The sequence below is a fragment of the Epinephelus moara genome, chromosome 23, assembly GCF_006386435.1.
Source record: "Epinephelus moara isolate mb chromosome 23, YSFRI_EMoa_1.0, whole genome shotgun sequence".
Taxonomy (NCBI): Eukaryota; Metazoa; Chordata; class Actinopteri; order Perciformes; family Serranidae; genus Epinephelus; species Epinephelus moara.
The window spans coordinates 30642246-30666123 of record NC_065528.1 but is presented as its reverse complement, the minus strand read 5'-3'; the positions used below and the strand labels follow the sequence as shown (position 1 = coordinate 30666123).

The 23878-nt window shown below is 44.3% G+C and overlaps 2 protein-coding genes across 38 annotated transcripts in view; one reads left to right on the top strand and one right to left on the bottom strand.

The window, feature by feature from the left end:
* Positions 1 to 23878, bottom strand: part of celf2 (cugbp, Elav-like family member 2) — a 321704-nt gene that overhangs the window by 87341 nt on the left and 210485 nt on the right. For all 37 annotated transcript variants that reach the window (XM_050036317.1, XM_050036312.1, XM_050036313.1 and 34 more), the window contains one exon: positions 17521 to 17603. In XM_050036317.1, the coding sequence (XP_049892274.1) occupies positions 17521 to 17603 (83 nt within the window). The remainder of the gene's footprint in view (positions 1 to 17520; positions 17604 to 23878) is intronic.
* The window catches only part of abcc9 (ATP-binding cassette, sub-family C (CFTR/MRP), member 9), a 555625-nt gene that overhangs the window by 382644 nt on the left and 149103 nt on the right, over positions 1 to 23878 (top strand). The window lies entirely within an intron of this gene.

Genomic DNA, 23878 nt, shown 5'->3' with positions numbered 1-23878 from the left:
TCTCTCACTCACACACACACACACTTTGGTACACACACACATACCCAGACGGCGACCACACACACTTTCTCCTCCCTCTCCTCTGAAGGTGTGACGGTGAGCTGCTGGGTCAAAGTCAGGCAGATGGCCCTCGCAGTCGGGATTCAATATCAGTGACCGAGACCGTACGACCGACCACACTCAGACACACACACACACGCAAGTGTGTAGCATCCACACTCAACCACAAAGGCGCCACAGCACACACATGACCTCTAGACGGTGATGATCACCGATAACACAAAAGACACCTCACCTACGTTTCTAGAAAACACTCATTGATGTTTTAATTCCGCTGACGATGTCTTCCTCGAGGAACCTGCACATTTAAAATATGGTTGAACAAAACAGTGTTTGGGGATGCTGTTGTAATTTTGGATTGGTAGTGAATATGTTTTTCTTTGCAAATGTTAAAAAATGTAATCAAGACGCAGAACAATATATTTCTACATAATCAGACTGGGGGCTTTAAAATACACAACTGTCCTTTACTGAGTAATATTAAGAAATTCCTTCTCCAAAATGGGTTTGGTATTTACCCACAATCTGCCCTCTGATACCTGATTTACATCCAGAATTACCATATTTATCTTCTTTGTTCATGTGTTTCTACTGAATGTGTGTTGTGTGTTTGTACTTGTACGTTTCTTTACTTGAGAGCCACATCACATTTCCATTCCCTTACGATGATCACTCAATTAGAGGTCCAAGATGATGAACCTGAACCCTAATGAACCTGGAAATTTGTTCCAAGATCTGACTGGATCTGATAATTTCTAAAAATATATATATACCTGACCCATTTTTGCTCAACATATTACAGACTTCACCCGATGCATGTCTGAGAGGAGACTCTCAGTGTCACAGCAGGCTGGTGGCGAGTGGCAGCGCTAGGTCTAACTTGTGTAATGGCAGCAACAGAAAGTTTGTTGATCCGGCATGGAGTCAGGGCTGTTGTGGCCCCTGTAGCTGGGGTTTGCGCTGGCTTGAGTTTGAGTTGCTGGGGGTCTGTCTCAGAAGTAGGGTTGGGTCAGTTCTTGGTAATACCAGTTCGGTTTGGTACTCCGTCTTGGACCATTTTTTTTTTTTTTTTGAGACCAACCGGACCGCATACATCATTTTATGGCGTACGCGGAGCGGACTCCGTGGAAGTCCACCCGGACTAAAAGCGGACATCCGCAAGCCCTGTGCGCGCAAAGCTCAGATTTTACGACTGTGCAGACTCTGCTCCACGCATCAGTGTCACACAAAAGACTGCTTGGCATGTATTTTTCACATCGCGGGGATTTTTCACGGACATTTTTACAGGAAACTACAACGCAGAAGTGCGCTCGACTATGGAAGCTCGAATGACTGCGGACATTCCTCGCGGAAGGTATGCCCGAGTCTGTGAGCACCTGTGTCTGCCTCTCCGCCAAGTGCACAGCGAGCAGGAGAGAGAGGGGGGTGGGGCAGGGACTGAGCTAGGGGGTGCGAGTGCGCATGCGTCGAGGCCTCTACTGTAGCCTGGAGTTTGTTTAACAGTGATGGGGAGTCGATAATGGCGGACAATTTAGTCTCAAAGAAATCAAAGAATGCGCCAGTATGGCAACACTTTGGCTTTGAGCCAGACGAAGGAGGCAACCCTTGTTTGCACTGACTGAGTAACCTGCAAATTTATTTGTAAGGAATAAAAGAAACAACGTGTTACTGTCACTCTGTTGTCCTATGGTCGTTTTTTATTTTAAATGAGTCAATTGCGCCCCCAAGTGGCGAAAATCCGGTATTACCGACTTGATGCGGTTTTTCACAAAAACCGGACCGTTTTTTTTTTAGACTGTACCGGCGGGGAGTGAGGCAGAAGACACACTGTAATTCGAGGCGCTAGCTAACGTTAGCCAGATAAATGTGAACATGAAGCACCCCTTGAACTACTCAGATTTTCTGTCCATCTCTGAAACGCTTTGCCAATATTGACATATTTTATTTGGTTTATTGTAAGACTCTCTTTTAAGCTGAAAACACACTAGATGTACGCTGTTCGTCACCGGTGTGTTTTGGCCTTAAGATTCTAGTTCTGATAAGTCCATCTTCCTTTTTTGGGTTGCTTCGCAGAGTAGGCAGTTGTTGCCAATGCTGGAATAATGACTTCCTCTGCAGGATTTTCTGCTATTGAATGATGCTTTCGCCATCTTAAGAGACCTGCATCTGCATTTGTATAATAGGAATGCCCTCTCTCTGAAATGACCTGTGTTTGGCCAAGTTTCCCGACACCAGCTAGAGTTTCTAAAGCCTGAAAACAAGGTCAAGAGGAGGAGCAGAACTCTAGTTTTCTCCAGTATGCTCAAAGTTGTTCTGGAATTTTTGCCCAATGATGCCAAAATAAAACTTCCTACCACAGCTTTAAGTTCGTTGGTTGTGTGGTTTTCTCACTGATGACGGATCAGCAGGCTTTTCAAACAACCTCCATTAGCTTGATTCAACTCAGCCCAAAAGCTGGCACACTTGGTACACTGTGGAGTCCATTATCTACTGCTGCTCCTACTTCATCCAGATGAAAGTTAAACCAGAACCAACAGGCCTCTGTCATCAGTAACTTTCTCTCATCCTTGCGTACTTCTGAAACTATCTGTGAAACTCCACATTTCCTGTCATGTAGAGTCTTGGATGTACATCACACAGACACAAATAAAAAGCAAACTTCAGGTGAGCCTCCCCACTCACAACAGTGAAATACAAAGTGTGCACACACACTTGACACATTACAAACACCCTCTGCTTCAACACATCACTCTGACAAACACCTTGATACAGATAAAGTGTGACTTTAATTCTCACTCTCCTTCCAGCAAACAAACGACTATAAATCAAATTGTCCTTTACAATATCCCTCGTCTTAGCAGCGCTTAGCGCGCAGTTAGCCTACATTATCCCCACTTCATTTAGCTCGGTAAACAATTAACCCAGCGCGCGTGTGTGAGCAGAATGATTGAGGGATTTGGCATTAGCTATGCTGCGTCGCGTCTCCACACTAACTACTCTAAGTGTTTAACATAGTTAGCCGGCATTTAAAGCCGCCCTCCCCCTTTTTCTTTTCCCTCCCCCCCTCCTCCCCCCGCCGAATCAATATGCTTAAACGCCGCCACCAACTCAGAGAGAAAAGAGGGGTTAGGGAAGTTAATTTGAAACAAGCGATTAATATTTCTTTCGTTAAATAAGAGCACACACACACATACACACACACATACACACACTCTGAGGGTCGGCGCATCGATGAGGTTTGCCTTCCTTCAGCCCTGTTTGCGATAGCATTTGGGTTTCACTACAGCAATTACAGCCTTTAATTGAATTGATTTCGATAATGAGCCTCTGTAATGACACCGCTGTGGGAATGGTTGTGTGTATATGTGTGTGTGTGTGTATGGTGTTTGCAATGAATGAGCCTCTGTTGTTTTTCTGGACTTAAATGATGTGTGAGGAGGCGAGCATGATTTAAAGATGAAACGCGCACATTTAAAACACTGCTGCATGCTGCACTAATAGCTGTCTGCTGGTCAGCCGTCTCCGCTCAGCCTTTTTATAAACCACTTGTCCGAGGTCTAACCTTTCAGCTTGTTGCATAATATCCTCCAGGCTATAACACATGAATGTTTGATGACACACGGCTTACTACATGATAAATTTAATATCCTACACCGCCGTGCTTCCGCCGTTTCGCACTATAGCACCACCCACAACTGCTTCCCAGGTCCTTGGGCGGTTACAGCGCTCAGGTTTCACGGCAGCTCATCTGCGAAAACTTAAAGAGGCTGCAGAGTAAATCAGCCGGTCTACCAGTCAGTGGGAGTTACCTCATCTCTTTTTCCTGCCAGTCGGCTCATCTGCTCCTCAAGTGCTGCGTGGAGAGCTATTGTGATAGAGCAGCGATATGTGTAATAGGCTCGCACCTGAACAAACAACACACATCGACTGACAGGCTGTGGACATGAAGCATTCCTCCCCTCGCTGCACTGCTATCAAGTACTTTGTGGAAAACACACACTTGTGCACACTCGAGGGCATGCCCAGGTATCAGTTAGCTGATAAATGGGGCCGATGCTGCCCTTTTATATGTCTTGCTTGCACCGTTTGCTATGATGGATCGGTTTTGATTATATTCAGGAGTTATTATGGGATTGATAAATGCCGTTCGGATCAGCTTCCACTCCGTCTCTGGTGTCAGCTGAGAGCGTCAGCATCTGCTGGTTTAAATGCTGCTGAAATGCTTTTCTGCCTCAACAAGGACGGAGATTTTTAACGGAAAACTTTTATATCTTTTGAAATAAATGGCAAAAAAAGTGAATCTCAACGTAGTTCACAGTTGATTTAAAGACATAAACAGTGAGCTGGGAGGATATTCTGGGATTTAGGGACATAATTTGGCAGTGCAACAAAATCAGGCATTGACTACATGTTATAGCTAAGACAACATGTGATGATATATAAGAAAAATATATTTTTGTTTACTACCTTGTAATTTTGGGTATCCGTCCTATAACTTTTGATAATATACAACAAGTCCAACATGGCAGATGATCTCACAGGTTGTGAACAAAGGGTTCAAATCTACTAACAGTGTTTGAAATATACTTTAAACTAATGGCTGTGTTGATGGTTTGAAAAACATTTATTTAAAGGCACATTGTTTAATTTTTTACACGTATTTCAGCTAGCTGAAACTGAGACCTTCCAACCAACTTTTACAGTTGCCTGTAATAAAGGGTGACAAAACAAAGACATGTCTCAAACAAAGTTGATTTTCTCTTGATTTGTGTCTGAAAAATGCCATTTCAATGTCACGTTGTCTTCACTGACTATGGGGCGAAGGGAAGATAATCAACAAAGCTTTTTGTGAGCAGTTTCAAGAAGGAGCTATTTTCTTTCTCCTGAACTACACTTGCCAACCATATCACTGCTCAGAAGGAAGTGTGCATCTACTCATGGACGAGAGGCTTGTGCTCATGACAGTGCAAGATATAAACATTAAAGGAAATGACTCACTTTAGAATGAAAATACAGACAGTACTTACTGACCCTCATGCCGACAAGAAGTCCAGTGTAGTTTTTTAATCCACAAAACTCGTTCAGGGCATCAGAGGATAACAGCTAGCCGGATTTTTCCATACACTTGAAGTGCATGGAACCCACGTCCAAAATCATTTTGACAATGTAATAAAACTCCGCTAATGCATTTCAAAAACGTCAGAAAGGCTCGTCTGCCGTAATCCAAGTGCCCTGAAGCCGCGGCATGCAAAACTGACTTGAAAAGACATAATTTACTCCACTTTCATAGCATCATTTCTCACCGTGGTTACCTGGCAACTTGCGCGAGACTCGAGAACATTCAGAGACGTTCTTGTTCTCAAGTTCTCAAGGCACTTGGATTACAACGTACAAGCCTTTCTGACGTTTTATTACATTTTCAAAATGTGGGTTCCATGCACTTCAAGTGTATGGAAAAACCCGGCTAGCTGTTATCCTCCGATACCCCGAACGAGTTTTGTGGATTAAAAAACTACACTGGACTTCTTGTCGGCATGAGGGTCAGTAAGTACTGTCGGTAAAGAAAGAAGGAAGGAAGCGCTGCTTGAATAAACAAGGCTCTGACTCGACAGGTGCTCTTCAGTGAAGTAGGTGAATGGATATTGAACAAAACACCAAGGAAGTCTTGCTGTTTGTAAAAAATGCAGACAACCAAGGAAAAAAAGCTGAGGCACTCCGTCTTCAGGTAAAAATATATAAAGTAACTTTTATTTGAGCAAAGGTAACAAGACAGACCTACGCATATCGACCAAAGTCTTCTTCAGGGTTCCTTTTTCCTTGGTTGTCTGCATTTTTTACAAGCAGCAAGACTTCCTTGGTTTTTTGTTCAAGTACTGTCGGTATTTTCATTCTAAAGTGGCCATTTCCTTTAATGGCGTCCTCCTCAGCTGGGCTGTAATGTTAGCTAGCTCAGTGATGCTAGGTGAGCTAGCAGTTTCTGCGTGCTTCTTTCTTCACAGAGGTGCAGTTGGTGGGTGTAGTTCGGTAAAAAGAAAAGAGTTCCTACATGAAACTGCTCACAACAAGGTCTGTGGATTATCTTGAGTAACCAGACACTGATGTTGAGGTTTTCAAATGTATGCTTTGCGCACCTCAAGCTGACTGCCATCTAGTTCCATTATGTCAGAGAGAAGGCAGACATCTCGATGGGCGATATCTCCAACACTCTGCAACTCACACCAAAACAATCTAGACGGATAAATACACTACAGGTAAGAGGAAGAATATGAACTGTCCCTTTAATAAAAAAAAATTATTAATGCTTTATAGATCAAAAATAAGTTAATACTAAGAACAATTTTTAAGTTGCAATGATGCATACCCTCGTCCAGGACCATATTGTTCAGTAAAGCATCAACAAATGATCCACTGTGGTTAATAAAAATACAGATACAACATATCAGCACCTTGCAAAGCCAAAACCGTGTTATAAAGTGGATCCTTACAAAAATGAAACTGGAACGAACTTCCAAATGTGCTAATTCAGTACAACGTGACCAGATACGGTTAACTTTCAAATCTGAATGTCATCGGTCAAATAAAACATGTATCGGGGTCACCGTACACACTGAGGCCTGCAGTGTGAGACTAGCCGCAGTCTCACAGTCCATTATTTCTCAAGCAAGCACACAAGTTCCCTTCAAAGACTGGAACAGTCGGACTCTGAAGACCACAGGGGCTTTTGCATGAAAGAATAAGATTTCTCACATCATTGAAAATGATAATACACATTATCACTTACAGTCCGCGCTTCTATCTGCAGCCCTGTCCACCGACTTGAAATCATAAATGACCGATTAAATGACTTATGTCTTTGGATTGTAAATTGCTCCTTTTAAACCTTAACCTTGCTGGAGATCACACTTGCTTTGATGAGGGCCTTTGATGTGCCTTTGGTTGCACGAGCACACACAACCTTGCGCCTGTATTCTGGCAGCCGAGCGTCACTAATTATCTTGCCAGCAGAAAGGTAAGGGAGGTGGGGACCTGAGTGTGTGTGTGTGTGTGTGTGTGTGTGTGGTCTCAGTGCGACAGTAGCTTTTAATGAGCCCCACGCTTCTTATCAAGCTTGGCGCTCGACAAACGCTCTGATCCGCCCACATGGAGGACGGGGCTCCACTGATCGCGTCTGAAGCCCCCCTCTCAAACCACCCCGCCTCCCCCCTGCACCCTCCTCACACCCCGATCACCCTCCTCGCTCCCTCCTCTTCCTCCCCTCCCTTCAGCCCTACTGTCAGAATGAAATATCCTTGAGAGAAACTGTGAATCAAAGAGCTTTTCATCCTTTCTCACAAAGAGAAAGAGAGATGGAGAGGGAGAACGATGGAGAGGAGAGATTCAACAGGACAAAAGAGGAAAGAGAGGGTCGAGATGGAGAGAGGGCAAGAGGTAGAGGGAGGGAGGAAGAGAAAAGAAAACCAGGATAAAGGACCCAACTTCTCCGAGCTGGAGGGCGCTCCAGAGGACACGTCCTAGATTAGCTTCCCCCCTCTCCTCCCTTCATCCTTCCATCTCTCCATCCCCTCCTTCCTCCACCCGGCTTCAGACGGAGAACAGCGGCCCCGGGGCCCTGTTGGCGGGCGTCGGGGGGAGAAAGAGGGGAGACACCGGGCATTTAGACATCTGTCAGCCACTAATGAAAGAGTTCAATTTAGTGGAAAATCTCAAACAACCTTGTCTGACAGGCTGGCTGACAGGCTTTAACTCGCCGCGTGTTGTTGTTGCTGCGTGTGTGTGTCTCAGCGTGTGTTAGCGAGGAGGGTGGGTGTGTCTCCGAGTGGGTGAAAAGAGAAAAAATGTAATGTAATAAACTCAGACTGTGCAGGGGCATATGCTCGTGTGCACATAAAAGTGTGTGTGTGTGTACTGTAAGTGTGTGTTGAAGAGTCATGCAGGGGTGTGTGGATCAGTCCGTGCAGCAGGGGTCGGGTCTTATGGCTTTAAATCGCTCCAGGGGTACAGGGCATGTTTTTCGCCGATAGATGGGTTACAGTGGGGGTTGTGTGAGTGTGTGTGCGAGTGTGTGTGAAGAGAAGCGTATTTTAGACCTCACCAGTGCTATTAGAGCTGGAGAGATGAACACGCGGCTCTCCAGGCAACACACACACACACACACACACACACACATCGTCTCCACCCCCCCAGAGCTTCATTAGCAGGTCATTAGAAGCAACTTCAGTGAAAGCTGTTGTTCTTTTGCTTCACTGGAACGACTCCATGTGTATGTCATACAGATGACTCATTATTTTTGTTTTTTACCGAAAAAAAAAAAAACCTGCAAAATTATTCTCTTTCCTTTTACTTCTACAGATGAATCCACCTGCTGACGGATGTGTTGCGTGCTGCAACGACGTGATGTGAATGTGTCCGGATAAAAACAAGTGTTTGTCTGTGAATGCTGCGAGTTATAGTGAAGCTGATTTGTGTACTTGTGTTTGAAATTGCTCCTCCTTTTCATGATGAGTCTGACTTATCAATGTCATCTCTGTTTGTCTTTGATGCTGCTCTGTTCTGTTCCTAGGGAGGTCTTTGCTGCTGCTCTCCATGTAGGTGCATGGAAGGGCAGAGAGGTTTGCTCTCTCCACCTTTGGCTTTCCATGTAGGCGCACGGAAGGGCAGAGGTTTGCTCTCTCCGCCTTTGGCTTTCCATGTGGGCGCACGGAAGGGCAGAGGTTTGCTCTCTCCGCCTTTGGTTTTCCATGTAGGCACATGGAAGGGCAGAGGTTTGCTCTCTCCACCTTTGGCTTTCAGCAAAGGCGCATGGAAGAGACTTTCTGCATAGGCCTAGGAAAGGCAGAGAGGTGCCAGAACAGAGCCATACCACCAAATATAATACTGCAAATGGAAACGAAATGTTTTTGCCTGACTGAAATGGATCAATGACAGGCAGCAGTGGAATTGTCTCAAGGATGAAAAACTATTGTCTGACACTGGATTTTAAGAACAAAAAGCAAAAAAAAACAAAACATATCACATATTTCAACCGACCTACACAGAATCAATGTGACAGTGACAGTTTATAATGATTAATCCCAATATCATCGTATGAAATACAACATTTCCTCAAACTTTAAATTCTTTGGGGCCAGCAGAGATGTAGGGATTTTGGATGGAGCATGAGGTTTTCATCTAGGTGACAGAAATTAGCTCATGAAGCAGAGGTCTGTGGATGCTGCTTTTTCATTTCTCTTCACTGTTGAAGTTTATTGCTGGAGCAGCTGATAACAGCTCAGCTCAGCAAGCCTGGGTTTTGGTGATTTGTAGGTTAAAAGACGTGCGGGTATCTCCTAAAACTGGGCTACGTTTCAGACGTCAAAAGAGCTTCATTGTCATGTGTGCAGAGAACAAGTTGCACTCTATAATAATATTCCGAGCTCGCTGTCCTTTCTGATGGCCATCCATAGAAATACTGCAGTGCCTGTTCAAAACGTGCCGACGGCTTGACCTCAAGTGTTGCTGCTTGCAGATTTCTCAAAAAGCTCTCATCTACACAGCTTCACACTCTACACTGCACTTCCTTGAGTCCTGATCAGTACACCTGCCGAGACATGGTTGTGTTTTCTTGCAATGCTAGAGCAGAGTCCTGACCCAGGTCAGGTACCCACCAGGCAACCCTCAACTGATTCGGGCATGGGTAAAAATGAACAGGCAGGAAGAGGATATAGACAGATGATAACTGCAGAATCACATATCTTTTTGCCACTTTGCATTACATCAACACCAAGTAGGAGCTGACTGGGCAAGAAAATGTAAGGGCAACACAGTGTGTTTAATCACGGTTCTGGTTACAGGACATATAGTAGAGGGTCGAGGTGGTACAGGATTTGACTTGGAGATATTGGAGGATGATGGATCGGTTCCAGTATTAATCTTTGCCGGTGTGGGCGGGTGCAGGTTTGCAAAACTGGACCCATGCAGGACTAAAAGGTAGCTAATGAAATGGTGAATGGTAAATGAACTGCACTTGTAGAGCACCTTTCTAGTCTTCTGACCACTCAAAGCGCTTGAACACTACATGTCACAGTCACCCATTCACACTGGTGGCCGAGGCTACCGTACATGGTGCCACCTGCTACTCAGTAACCATTCACTTGCACTCACACACTGATGGAACAGCCATTCGGAGCAATTTGGGGTTCAGTATCTTGCCCAAGGATACTTTGACGTGCAGGCGGTGGTCTGGCATTTATTCGAGCACTACTGTCTCTCTGAAGCATCTATTCCTTGTAACGCCGTGAAAACTATTTTTAAGAACAGACATAACAGAGGAGGCGTCAATACAGTGCATGAAGTGTGACATGACAGAAAAGAAAACAAAACGGCAGTCAGCGCGGTCATGAGAAACAAAATAAAATACCTCGCTGGCTGCTTGTCATGAAAAAAGTTTCCCAGAGCTCTTTAAGGCCTTTAATCATCTTTCCGACTGTCTGTCCGACCACCCACGTCGGCCTCAGACTTGTACAACAAAAAGTCGAGCCTAGCAAGACATTCTCTCTCAACACCACGCTATACACTGTCCCACAATTCCACCGTAGCAGCAAACCTCAATCATCAACTCAATCACATGAAATTTACATTTTAACCTTTTAACCGTATTTATGAAACTAAACAGTTAGCACTTATCCTCAGCTAAGGGAAAACTGAACCTTAAGGTCATGCTTAAGGAGAAAACTTAAAGTACTTTGTGCAACCAGCCCCTGTTGTGCAGAAGTGCATATTTTGATGATCTGCCTTCAATAAGATGGGAAGATGAACACGGCTCTCATGTCTGGTCAATACAAAGCTACCTCCAGCAACCAGTTAGCTTAGCTTAGCATAAAGACTGGAAACAACAGCTCATGAATTAACACATTAAATCTTGGTTGGACGGATGTATTTCTCTGCAAAAGTAGCTAAAAATGAAACCCTTTGACACACAACAGCCCTCCAGCGCTGGGTTACAAGTTAGCTGCCATGACAGTAATGACAGTTTGTTTACTTTTGCCAGCTTCCCAAAATTCTTCTACAACCCACAGCTTTCCTGTGCATCACACGATGACATTGTTTACTGGAAACTACAGTGATCACATTGTCTTCTTACAGCAGGAGACACAAAAATTTCTGGGTGTGACGGGACCAATCGACTCCTTGTAAATAAATCCAGACAGACTTTGATGTAAATCTGTAAAAACTGCAAACAAGAAGTAAAGCAGCACCGCTTCCTGCTCTGACCTGCATATACGCTGTGGAAACATTACTTCATCACTGAAGTATGACAGACAGGTGTGGAGCTGACACGGATTTACACTCTCTGCATGCATTACATCACATATGCATACATTCGGTATACGTGCGCTGTCAGATCGCTGACACATCTTCAGCAGAGACGGCTGATGGAGGGAGATGTGAAGAGGACGGGAGCTGGCGGAGAACCAACACAAGCTGCTGCTGATTTTCTCCTCCTGTGTGTCACCCTGAACCTCAATCCTTCACTCTCGCGGTCGCCTCTCCGAGCGCCATGCGGGGAGAGATTTATCACATTAACCACAGACCTCTTCACTTAATGCCCTCCAAAAAAAATGGCAGCCGCTCAACTGCTCCTGCCTTAAACCAACATGGCTGCCGGCTGGCGCTGCCAATACCGGTGCCCTTTTCTCCAATTTGGCCCCCGTCCAGCTTTCCACTCTGATTGCATCTCTCCGTGTTAGGGCCTTGGGTTTGGAGGGAGAGATAGAGTGAGGGAGGGGAAGAGTGCCAATACAAACATTGTTCTGCTGGCTTTTTACAAGCCAGGAGAGTGGGGGAGTTAATAAGCAGGTATTGGTTTTTAACTGCGGCCCATTTATTGCTTTGCCCTCGAGCGTGCTGGAGTGCTCTACTCCACCTTTTTCCTGTCCATCTGCCCATCACTGCGCTCACCTCCCGTTCAATTTCTCTCTCTCTCTCCGTCAGCTCTGCCTTTTGTCTTGACTGGCCTCGTTCAGCAATTAATTCGCCATCCTCATCATCGTTTTTTTTTCTCCCTGTCCCTCTGGCTGACTCCTTCCCCTCACCTTTTTCTGACCTTTTTATTTGAAACCGAGGTGGAGCCATGGATGGATTACTGAGCGGGGCTTCATCTAAAAATGTTACTTGAAGAGATCTACTGACCAGGAAGAGACTCAAAATGACGACAGAAAGATGCAAAGGAACTGCAAAGAGACACAAAATAACTACAAACGACAGAACTACAGAATAATCATAAAAGACAACATGACCCTAAAGAGACCAAACAAAGACACAAATATACTTCAGAGACACAAAAAACGCCCTTAAAGACACCAATTACCTCAAAGAGACAAGAAATTACCACAAAGAGACACACAACACCCAAAAGAGACACAAAATGACTACGAAAAGGGGCAAAACAACCACAAAGAGACACAACATTACCAAAAAAAGATGCAAAATTACCCCAAAGAGGCACAAAACAACTACAGACATATAATGACCAAAAAAGGACACAAATTAACTGAAAAAAGGGGCAAAACAACCACAAAGTGACACAAAATGATTATAAAGAGACACCAAATTACAAAAAAACCTCCCAAAATTACTTTAAAACGATCAAAAGACACAAAAAATGATGAAAAAGACACAAAATAACTACAAAAACGGCCAAAACAACCACAAGGATACACAAAATTACCTGAAAGAGACACAAAATGACTACACAGACAAACATATGACCAAAAGAAAAGATATTAAATGACCTTTAAGACACACAAAATGACAAAAAAACACCCAAAGATGAATTCAAAGAGACAACAAAACAACTCCAAAGACACAGATCACCTCAAAGAGACACCTAATGACTACAAAGACACAAAAAACAACCAAAAAAAAGACATAAAATTACCCAAAAAGGAGCAAAATAACCAGAAAGAGACACAAAATTACCACGAAAAAACACAAAATTACTTCAAAGACACACAGAATGATGAAATAAGACATAAAACGAGCACAAAAAGAAACTTTTTTTTTTTCAAAAAGCAGCAAAACAACCGAAGAGAGACACAAAATTACCAAAAGAAGATAGAAAATATCCTCACAGACACACAAAATGCCCAAAACACACATAAAATGACCTCAAAGAGACACAAAACGACGACAATGACACACGACTAAAAGGAAGCCCCTTGTCTCATAATCCACCCATGGGTGGCGCCAGTTTAAAAACCCTCTTAAAACATCATAAACAAGCCTCTTAATGATCCGTCATTATGCCAATAATGATTCAGTGTGAGAGTCTACTGCATTTATTGGTCCTCCTCATGTCCCTGTATATTAAAACCATATCCGCGTGTCAATACTGGACGTTTATTAAAAATCGGATGTGGGCCAGTCAGTGTCGTCCATCTCTGACGTGATGAATATGATGTAGGTTTAATTGCGTCCATATTGTGCTGTTGATCAATGTCGTCCGGGCTTTCGATGGACGGTTTTAATTTTCCCTGCTCTCACAAGCTTTTCTGCACTGCCAAGAACAAAAATGAGTTTAGTGGAGACTAAAATCTCCAGTGCTCCCAGTCAAACATTTAATCTCACAGCCAGGACCTGCAATTTGTTCCTCTGTAGTTTCATTTTTTAAAATCATATTCCTTGATTTCAGCCACAACCTCAGGTCTTGCCTTTCACACCACAAACAGTGGGTTGGGGACTGGCTGAGAGGAAGACATGAAGATATTACACAGGGGTGGAAAACTGTTTTAAATTTAATTAATTAAACTGAATTTGTTGAAGGTTGGCGAACCCTTGACTTTACTCCATCCTCCCCTTTCACTCCTGAAACCAAACTAATGCCCTTGCAAGCAGCTACAATCCAAATGTGTTTGTATCTGACTTCAAACAGCTCTGAACACAAGAAGCAGATAGAGATGCCGCAGGAGAGAGCAGCGAGCGAGGAGGAGGGATGACCAGACAGAACAGGGAGGGTGTTATGGTGTAGAAGAAGGCGATTTCATGTTCCTATAATCCTGAAACTGCTGCAGTATGTGTCCTCCCCAGGGCTGTTTCACACCTCCAACAAGGGATAAGTGACTAACTCTCACGGCACAGGAGAACGGACCAAATTTAACATACTTATTCCACGAGCAATTAACACGGTGACTCTGTGCAAAACAACAAGCTTGACTCCGAATTGGGAACCCGAGCACAAATCCCGCGTACGGCTCTCGTGGGATTCGCAGTATCCACCCCGTCCTGCCCAGGAGGGCTATCCGCTGATCCAACCGACAGAAGCCAGCGAGTGCAGGCGCTCAACTGATGAGATTCCAGTTAGCCGGCGCAGCCAAGAGGAGAGGCGGGGAAGCAGCCAATAGCCCCGGCAGAAGGGATCTGGGGGCCTCTAAATATCCACCCAGGGCTAAGAGAGCGGGAGCGCGAGCAAACTCGGGCCCACTTCCTCTATCGCTCTCCTGGGCCGCAGGAGGGAACCATACGGGAGAACAGAACAGACGGCGTGAAAGAAAGGCATCAACACACACCTTTGTAGTCAGGGTAACGCGCCAGTATCAAGATACGCAGGAACTAGATGCAAGCGAGCAAACACCTGCTTCATAAGTGCTTCTGATCTTTAGTAGTGCTGTAGAGCTGTGATTGAATCTGTAAATCTATAACACACTATGATTACATCATCACAATATGATTCCTCTGAAAATCAATAAATGCATTCAGTGCTTTTTTTGCTGCTATGGCTAACATACCTTCTGGATTCTTCCTTTTGGCTGAACTCATCAGCTGCACATCAAATTATCGGATATGCTGATTTTACCACTGTACGGTTGTACGCAGTCACCAAGCACTCAAGTTACAGTTACATCCGTGACTGTCCAGACTCACATGAAGCCATGACAGCAGACAATGCTTCAAATATGGATGTTGCTGCAAAGACACACAGCACCCAGCAGCATCGGACATCGACACAATCAGCACAGTTTCAAGATGTACACCCAAGATTAGAGTCACCAGTTCAGCGTCTAACCAAATGTCTCCCATTCTGTTCCTGAGATATAATGTAGAATAATGGACTGAAAAGTGTTTTGGCAGAACATTATGAGGTCACAGTGAAGCTGACCTTTGACCTTTTGGATTTAAAATGTCATCATTTTATTTTAGTAAACACTTCTGTGAGATTTTGTCATAATTAGCGTATAAATTCCTGAGTTTTCCAGACTTTTGACCACCAAAATCTAATCAGGTTTGCCTTGAGTCCAAGTGGACGTTTGTGCCAAAATTTAAATTATTTCCCTCCAGGTGTTCTTGAGATAACACGTCCAAGAGGATGGGACAGATGGATGGACAGACAACCCAAAAACAGAATGACTTCGTGGATGGATCCAACAACATCCGACTTTCACCCTGGAGGCTGGTGTTCGCTTCAGGTAAGATTGTAAAGCCAAACCCTGTTTTTTTTTTTCTTAAACTCAACCATTACCTGAAGGTAACCACATGCATTTGTTGTTTGTTGTTTCCTGTGAAAACAGAAGCGTATTTTGAAAGAAGACAATGCATGTAACAGGCTGAAGTTGACACGGTGTCCCAGGACGTCAACAACCAACACACCCAGGGTACCTTTCTCACGGAAAGTCCATGACCAAACGTCGATATGTGATGAGGTCGAGAGACAAGAGAGAATGTTTTGCTGTTTAAGTAAATTTCTTTGTTTTTTCTGTAAGTGTCTAGTGGCTACTTGTCAGCAGCGTTACAAACTGCCGCCGACCAGTGTGTGTCATATGTCTCTCACTGTCCCTGTCTGACACTGACATCCACTGACAAAGTGGCGGTATTTGGCGACTTTGGTTGTTGCCCGCTGCTTCGAAAACTGACACGCCTGGTGTGAATCATACCGCCGTGAGAGTTGTCTCTGTGCGTCAATCTCAGACATCAAAGTCACAATGGCACAGTGGTAGAGGGTCATGGGAGGATGCCAATGAAGCAATATTACATCAATTGGCCAAAGGGGGGCGCTATAGCAACCGATTGTCAAACTTTGAATGGGTATATCTCATGCCCCGTATGTCGTAGAGACATGAAACTTTGCACAGAGATGCCTCTCCTCATGAGGAACACATTTGCCTCAAGAACCCATAACTTCCGCTTATATAGATTTTTCGCCATTTTGAATTTTTTTAAAAACACTTCAAATGGATCTCTTCCTAGGAAGTTTGAGCGATCTGCATGAAACTGGGTGAACATAATCTAGGGACCAATATCTAAAGTTCCCTCTTGGCAAAAGTTGGAAAACTTACTAAAACTGAGCTTCTATAAGGCAATGAATATTGCGGAGGGCGTGGCTCATCACATAAAGGTGTATAACATCTCAAGGGTTTCACCCATCACCACGCAACTTTGTAGGCATATGACCACACATAATCTGAGGGGACCCCTCCATTATTGACCCCATCAAACAAAATGGGGGCGCTAGAGAGCTCATTTCTTATCTAGGCCTAACCGCCATATGGATTTTTACTAAACTTGGTAGATATGTAGAACAGGACGCCTCAAGGTGACTGGAGAAATTTAACTCTAATTGGCAACTGGGTGGCGCTATAACAACAGAAAAATGCTTAAAAATGGCTAAAATGTGACCGATCGCTGTGGCTCCCCCTGTGGACCAATGTTTTTACCTCTACTAATGTACAGTTTTAGCCCACTAACTATCCCACTATTGGCAATGGTACTACTGTACTTTCAATAAAGCAATCGCACTCAACTTCACAAGAACTCTGTCTGAATACATTGCTCTTCTTAATGGGTTCAGTTGACTATTTAATCTGCATTTTCCTATGACCTGTATCCCAAACACACACCATGTGAAACTGTATGTGGGCAACTGTGCACTCAATGGGTATGGACTAGTTTAACAATATTTTTAAAATCAAAAATCTAGGCGTTAGCAAATGTACTTAACATGTCTGTTAGATCTGAGGGACACACACACTATGATAAGGAAAAGCAAACATTAACAATGGCCCTGTTCTATTCAAGTGTCCCTGTAAACCATGACAGTGAGACAGTGAGCCTGCAAGCACAATGACAAGCCCCTGAATCTGAAGCAGCTAAATGGAATTCAGCCATTCATTCTAAATAATGTTCTCAGTGAGAAAAAGCCAACACAATGCAAACAAAACTCCAGAGCGGACTCTCTCTTCACTTATCATCTCCTTTGTTTGCGCTGACAGTCGGTTGCTCACCTGCTCACACTTTGAGTCACTTGGTCACTCGCACGCTTGCAAATGCACTGTGTCAGCAGTGCAACACACACACACACACACACACACACCAGTGTCCTCACACACACGGAGACACACACAGGTCGGGGCGGGGCCGCCTCAGGGTGCTGCTGTAAGTGTGTGATTAGAGGAGAAAGTAGGCAGAGGAGAAACCAGGACACACACTCACCCCTGTTAAGGTCTTTATGTTATGCAGTGCATTCTGGGCTTCAAGGGCAGCTTTCCTTGTGTAAAACGTGACAAAACAGCAGCCTGGGGAGAGAAAGAAGCAGAGAGAGGGGGGATGAGCATAAGGAGCAACAAAGAGCATTTTCTCTATTCATCTGCTTGGCATCACCTGTCGACACTGGCAGACGCTGAGTGAATGCTAAGGACCAAACATCCGAGCGCAGAGGGAAAGAATGCTTTTGGATTTGTTTCAGCGCTGATGACTTGAGCCTCGAGGAAGTGAGCGCGCACATAGCGACGCACGCACACACACACATAAAGACAAAGGTGGCGAAGAGAGACGCTGCCTCTTCATTAATCCTTGAGTAATCTGCGAACAGTTGCTTTACTCACTCATTCACTAAAGAATTAATTCACTGCTCACGTTCCCTCACTCATTCACTCACCACTTCACACCCACGAGGGTTATCCAGTCTGTCACTAAATCAAAGACCAGCTTCTGAGTAACTCCCACTGATTTAGTGCTTTGCAGTTGAAAAGACATCTGGACGTTCAGGTTCAAACCCGACAACACTGGCTGAAGAGTGAGACGTCTCGGCAACACAAGAGCAGTGTTTCAACAGCTTTTTAAATGACTGTGTTTCAGTGTGTGGTCGAGCTGTGAGCACCTGCTCCACACTGAACCAACCTAATCGCCAGAATAAACGTTTCTGCAAACCACGGATACGTTACATTTGTTGTTATGGAGCAGAAACTTGGAAACTTTACATTTTAACAACACTGTGGTTACTGTGTGGTTTTATCTCGGCACATAAACAGCTCGGTTATGGTGAGGAAAACATCATGTTTTGGCTAAAAATACCTGGTTTTGGTGATGCAATCTCAGCAGGAAAGGCAGCAATGTCTTATTAAAAACAGATTTTCACGGCACTGTCACAGCGGGAAATGTCTGGTTGTCTGAAATGCATGGTGATGCCTCAGTAAAATATAGCCGCTTTTCGTGGCCATATCCTGACAGGACATGCAGTGATGTCTCTGTGAAAAACAACCATTTTTGTGGCACTTTTCTGGCAGGAAACGCAACGATGTCCCAGAAGGGAAACACTTACCTCAATGGCATTATGCTGGCAGGAAAGCAGCAATGTTTAGGTAAAGATTTATGGCACTATCTTGGCAGGAAATGCGACAATGTCTTGGTTAAAAACATTCGCTTTTAGGGACTATCCTGACAGGAAATTTAGTGATGTCTCACAAAAAACTACTGCACTCTGTGGCAGTAACCCGGCAGAAAATGTGGCAATGTCTCAGTAAAAAACAACTGCTTTTTGTGGCACTATCTCGCCAGGGAATGCAGCAATGCCTCTGCAAAAACAACCATTTTTATGACACTATTTTGGCAGGAAATGCAATGATGTCTTAGTAAAAACAAACCAAAAACAGCTCTCGGTGGCACTATCCTGGAAGAAAATGAAGCGTTATCTTGGTCAAAAAATACCACTTTTTGTGGCACTATTTCGGCTGGAAATGCAACAATGCCATAGTTAAAAAATCAATAAATAAAATAAAATAAAAGTCTTTCGATTGCACTATATTGGCAGGAAACACAGCAATTTCTCAGTAAAAGCTGCACTTTTTGTGGCACTACCCTAACAGGAAATGGGTCTTGGTAAAAAACATTTGCTTTTCATGGCACTATCCCAGCAGAAAACGCAGCAACGTCTCACTAAAGGACTACCATGTTTCATGGCAGAAATTGTGGCAATCTCTCAGTAAAAGATCAATTGCTCTGTATGGCTCTATCCCAACAGCTGTTTCGGCTGGAAACACAGCAACAGGTTGCTAAAAACACCCATGTTTAATGGCTAAAAAGTTGCTTGCAATAACTTGTCGGTGAAGATTCTCAGTCATCCAGGTCATGATAATCGTAAGTGCTAATATCGTAGGCAACTGGACTTGCTTGCGTTTCTTGAAGAAGCATCCAAGAAGCTTCTTCAGTTCTACTTCGTACCAGTCATTTAGAACTGAAGAAACTTCTTGGACGAGAGGCGAAACGTCTTCAAGAAACGCAAGCAAGTCCAGTTGCCTACGATATTAGCACTTACGAGACTCCGCAGGCATCTCGCCTAGGAGTCACGCCATCCACCTCCCCAGGACAAAGTCAGCTCATATAGTATGAAGAAATCTTGAAATGATACATATGAGAAAAGTAAAGTATCTGTGGTTTGCAGAAACGTGCAATGCCAACATTTTCTCCTGGAGACAGCTGTTGAAATCATCTTTTAAACGTTTTATTGCTGCTGAAACAAGTTACAGATGGCGTTACCCCAGAAATTAAATCCTGGCTACATGTCCAGTTTCTTTAGTGCTTTAAAAACGTCTGTTGTGCTCATTGATGGCTTTTCCCCTGATTGGTTAGAGCAAAAAAAACTCTGCTTTTAAAACATAAAATGAGTTACATGAACATCATGTGAGAAAATGAACTGGTAATTCACTCTGATTATCAGGCTACTGAAAAACTATTTTTCCCTCCAAATTTAGCCCCGGATTAACCTCGCCCTGCACCAAGTTGCTTACTCATGCAATCACCCACATCACACACACAGTACTGTACGTGCACTCAGATCCACGGACATACACAAACACAGAGAAGAAAGTAGAAAGGGAAGGACGGAGAGAGCGTTTTTTGCCTCTTCTTTAATCTGTGTGTAATCCCTGCAGAGTGGGGCTGAATCACCGCAGTTGTGGGTCATTCTCAGTCAGCACGCAAACCTGCACAGTCAGGCGAAAACCAGCAGGAGGATATTTAGGCCAGACACAGAGGTGGGACTCTTCTATTCTCCTCATATACACAGCAGCTGCTATTTCATTACTGTCAAACACTGGAGAAGTCACAGTACGGACTCATGACACTTTTGACATTATTACCGTACAGCCACAGGGAAATCTAAAAACAAGACTGAAGAGGAGGGACGGATAGAGACTCTGTGAGCCAGCCATGAAATATGGAGGGTGCGCTGTTGAATTAGTCAACCGGAGGAACAAACAGGAGGCCCTGAGATTCGTGATGCATCATCAGGAGCAATGGAAACCTGTGTTTTAAGTGATGGCGTGACCTTAAGCGCAGCATCGATCTTGGACTGTACAGCTGCTTGTTTGCTCCCTCAAGTTGTCATTCTGCAGAGGCCCAACGTGTTAACACAAAGAGCCCATTTACACCTGGTACTAACATGTGTTTGAGTGATCCAGACACATCACTGTTCACCCCTGGGCCTCTCATGCATCTCCAGCTGACCACTTGTGTTCAGATTTCGTCACTGCCTCACGCAAGTTATTACGTCGTCCACACAGTCAGCGGAGTTCAACCCGTCTCCTTCCGTGGGGCAAAGTGAGGGATGGTCACACAACACGTCATCCATCTTGACATAAAGTGGGCAAGATATAGAGCTTTTAGCGCACTGTCACCAACACAACCACTACATCCTGGACTGACGACGTAGTCCTTATCGGAGACGCATTGGTGTTTACCCTGCAAGAGATATGTGGTCAAAGGCGTCCTACACCACCTCGGAAAGTGGTTTGAGAGATTGGATCACACTGCATCTTTTTAACGCTGGAGAGGAAGAGACCTCTGCGGATAATTTGGCTCCTGGTAGAAACCATGGACACTGAAGGGAATCAATCTGCAGACTCGCTGCCTGACGCCACTAAATCCCCCTAAATGTTACACACTGCTCATTTAAACTTTGCTGTGGGTGGAAGAAGGCGGTCTGGAACACCAGCAGGAGCAGGGTTAAGAAAATGTCTTGACCATTTACAAGTTGAAGGAAAAACAGGCAACTACAAAACCACAGGCATCGTCTCGGCTTAGCATCTGAGTTTATCTTGCATTTAACAAACACATTCAGTCCTTGTTAACTTGGTTAATACACATTATCCACAGGTGAGCCTGTGCAGCTTTCAGCCTCCAGTTGCTCCAGGTGCACATGTTTGGACCTTCTGCCTCCAGCTTTGCTCATCTGTTCATTTCGTTTTGTATTTATTTGTCCAGAAACGAGCTGAGAGCGCCATTGTTTACATCTGCTTTGTTGTCCTCTCCGTTGTGTTCATGGCACAAATCAACCCAGTGTGAACGAGGCGGACTGGTGGTGGCTTTGTTGCCCGTATCGCAGACATCGGCCCTGATGACACTTGCCCTGCAGTGCATCTTAGTGAAATCCAACAGTGAGCATCTGGAGCAGATTTGGCATCCGAATCCCAGAGTCCCTTTGATGGGGCTGGGAGCGTAATGGATCTGAGTTCCTGCGGTGTCCTCTGGGTGCCACGGCTGTTGAATAGTTGGCCCCTAGCCTAGCGCCAGCAACGTGATTTGGTGTTGTGATTCAGATGCTGCAGTGCCTGCCTGTGTGTTAGCTTTGATAACTCCCAGCTTAGTGTTTTCTTCTACGACCCCCAGCGTGAAAGGCGGCGCAGGGTGTCACTTCACTAAACCCTGAGCCCCCCACTTCCACTATCAGTGTTAATTTACCACCGAGAGTTTCACACCAGCCTCTACTAGTTAAAGGCGTGGAGATAAGAGGGGAAATTAGTCACGACTGACAGAATATCACCGGGTAAAAAAAATTTATACAATTTATTCCATGTAGGTCACCAAACTGTCTTTAACACATAAAACTCAGTTTTAAAGTGATGGCTTCCAAACACTGAGGAGCTCCATCATCATGACGAAAACTGGAATCTCTGAGGGTGCTTTCACACCTGCCCTGTTTGGTCCAGTTCAATCGAACTCAAGTTCGTTTGCCCCCTAAGTGCGGTTCCTTTGGGCAGGTGTGAGCACAGCAATCACACTCAGGTTCGCACCAGAACAACCAGACCGAGCATCTCTACTTCCTGTTTAACAATCAGCTGACACGTCTCGTCATATCCTGCCTGCACTCCATCTAAGAAGGTTTCCATACATAACAAGAGTCATGCTGCCGTGGCTGAACGGAGCACAGCTAATAAAAACCGTAAAATTGCAAGTTGTTCCGCCGTAACAGCCCGAACCATGACTGGGTGGGGAGTGAGGAAAGTGTCAATCAAACACAGTCTCTAGATTTACTCTCAGTTCTCTTTTCTGTGCCTCCTTGTCTCCTCTTTCCTCTGTCCGCCTGCCTTTTGACCCTGATATCAATCTCAGTGTGCCACCTCGAAGGAAGTCTTAGTTCCTAAAATGCATTTGAGGATAGAGGAGCTATGAGCTAGGATGTATCATATGCACAAGTCATTTCGGCAGAACACACAACCACGTTATTACAACTTTTACTGAAAGATCTGCACCTCTTCCACTCTGCGTTAGCTTAAAACCACGTGTGGACATCATTAATAAAAGTTCGATTTCTCACCTGAAGAGCTATGACTCATCAGGCAACATCTTTTTGGCCATTGTCTTTATAATGACAGGATTGTGGGTCGTTTAGCTCGGGATATTTATCCACCTTAATGAGTCTCTCCTCATCCATTCTTTATCGCACACGAGACAAAGTGGTGAGGCGAGGAGTTGAGCTGCCATAGGAGCAGAGAAAAAGAGCTGCTGCAGGAGGCTGTATGTACAAGCAAGAGAGCTTGTGGCGGAAAAGTGAATTTAATTTCGGTGGTGGCGAGGCTAGTGGCGTAAATTGAAGTGGGGTGGCTTGTCCAGGGGCGCCAATGTGCGTCTAGCCGCCAGTGTGGGGTTGTACATTGAAAATAACAGGGGTGCATTTTTTGACACATGCCGTTCGCAGCCAGTGTGTTTTGGCCTAAAGATCCTTCTCTATTAACAAGAAACAAATCAGTATCGCCAAACACACCAGACTCCATTTAAAAATACACTCATTTTAGTGTGTATAGAGGCAGCACATTTTCACATCTAACTGGGTGAATTAAGGGTTAATTTCAACCAAACCAGAGTTGGTGATTGTTGGAACATTGGAAAGACGAACTAAGCTGGTTTTTGTGAGTTTTATTTTGCTTCTGCCGACTTTGAATGAAGTGTGTTTAATGATGATAAAATAACTGTTTATTTAAATGGAGTCCGGTGTGTTTGAAGATGGTGATTTCTGGGCTGTTTCTTGTTAAAGGGAAATTTCGGTTTATTTCAACCTGTCTCCTATCATCCTAAATTTGTTTCAAGTGACTAGTGACATAAAAATAATAGTTAGCCTAGATACAGCCGGGGCGCATAGTAGCGTCAGACCTGTTAAAACATAAGTGAACGGGCAACCTTCAAGTGCAAAGTTAGTCCACTAAACAAGCTTTTTTTCCACAAAGACCGCCTCATATCGTTAGGATAAATGTCAGAGAACATATAGAAAACCACATGTAAACGTGTTGTCTTACCT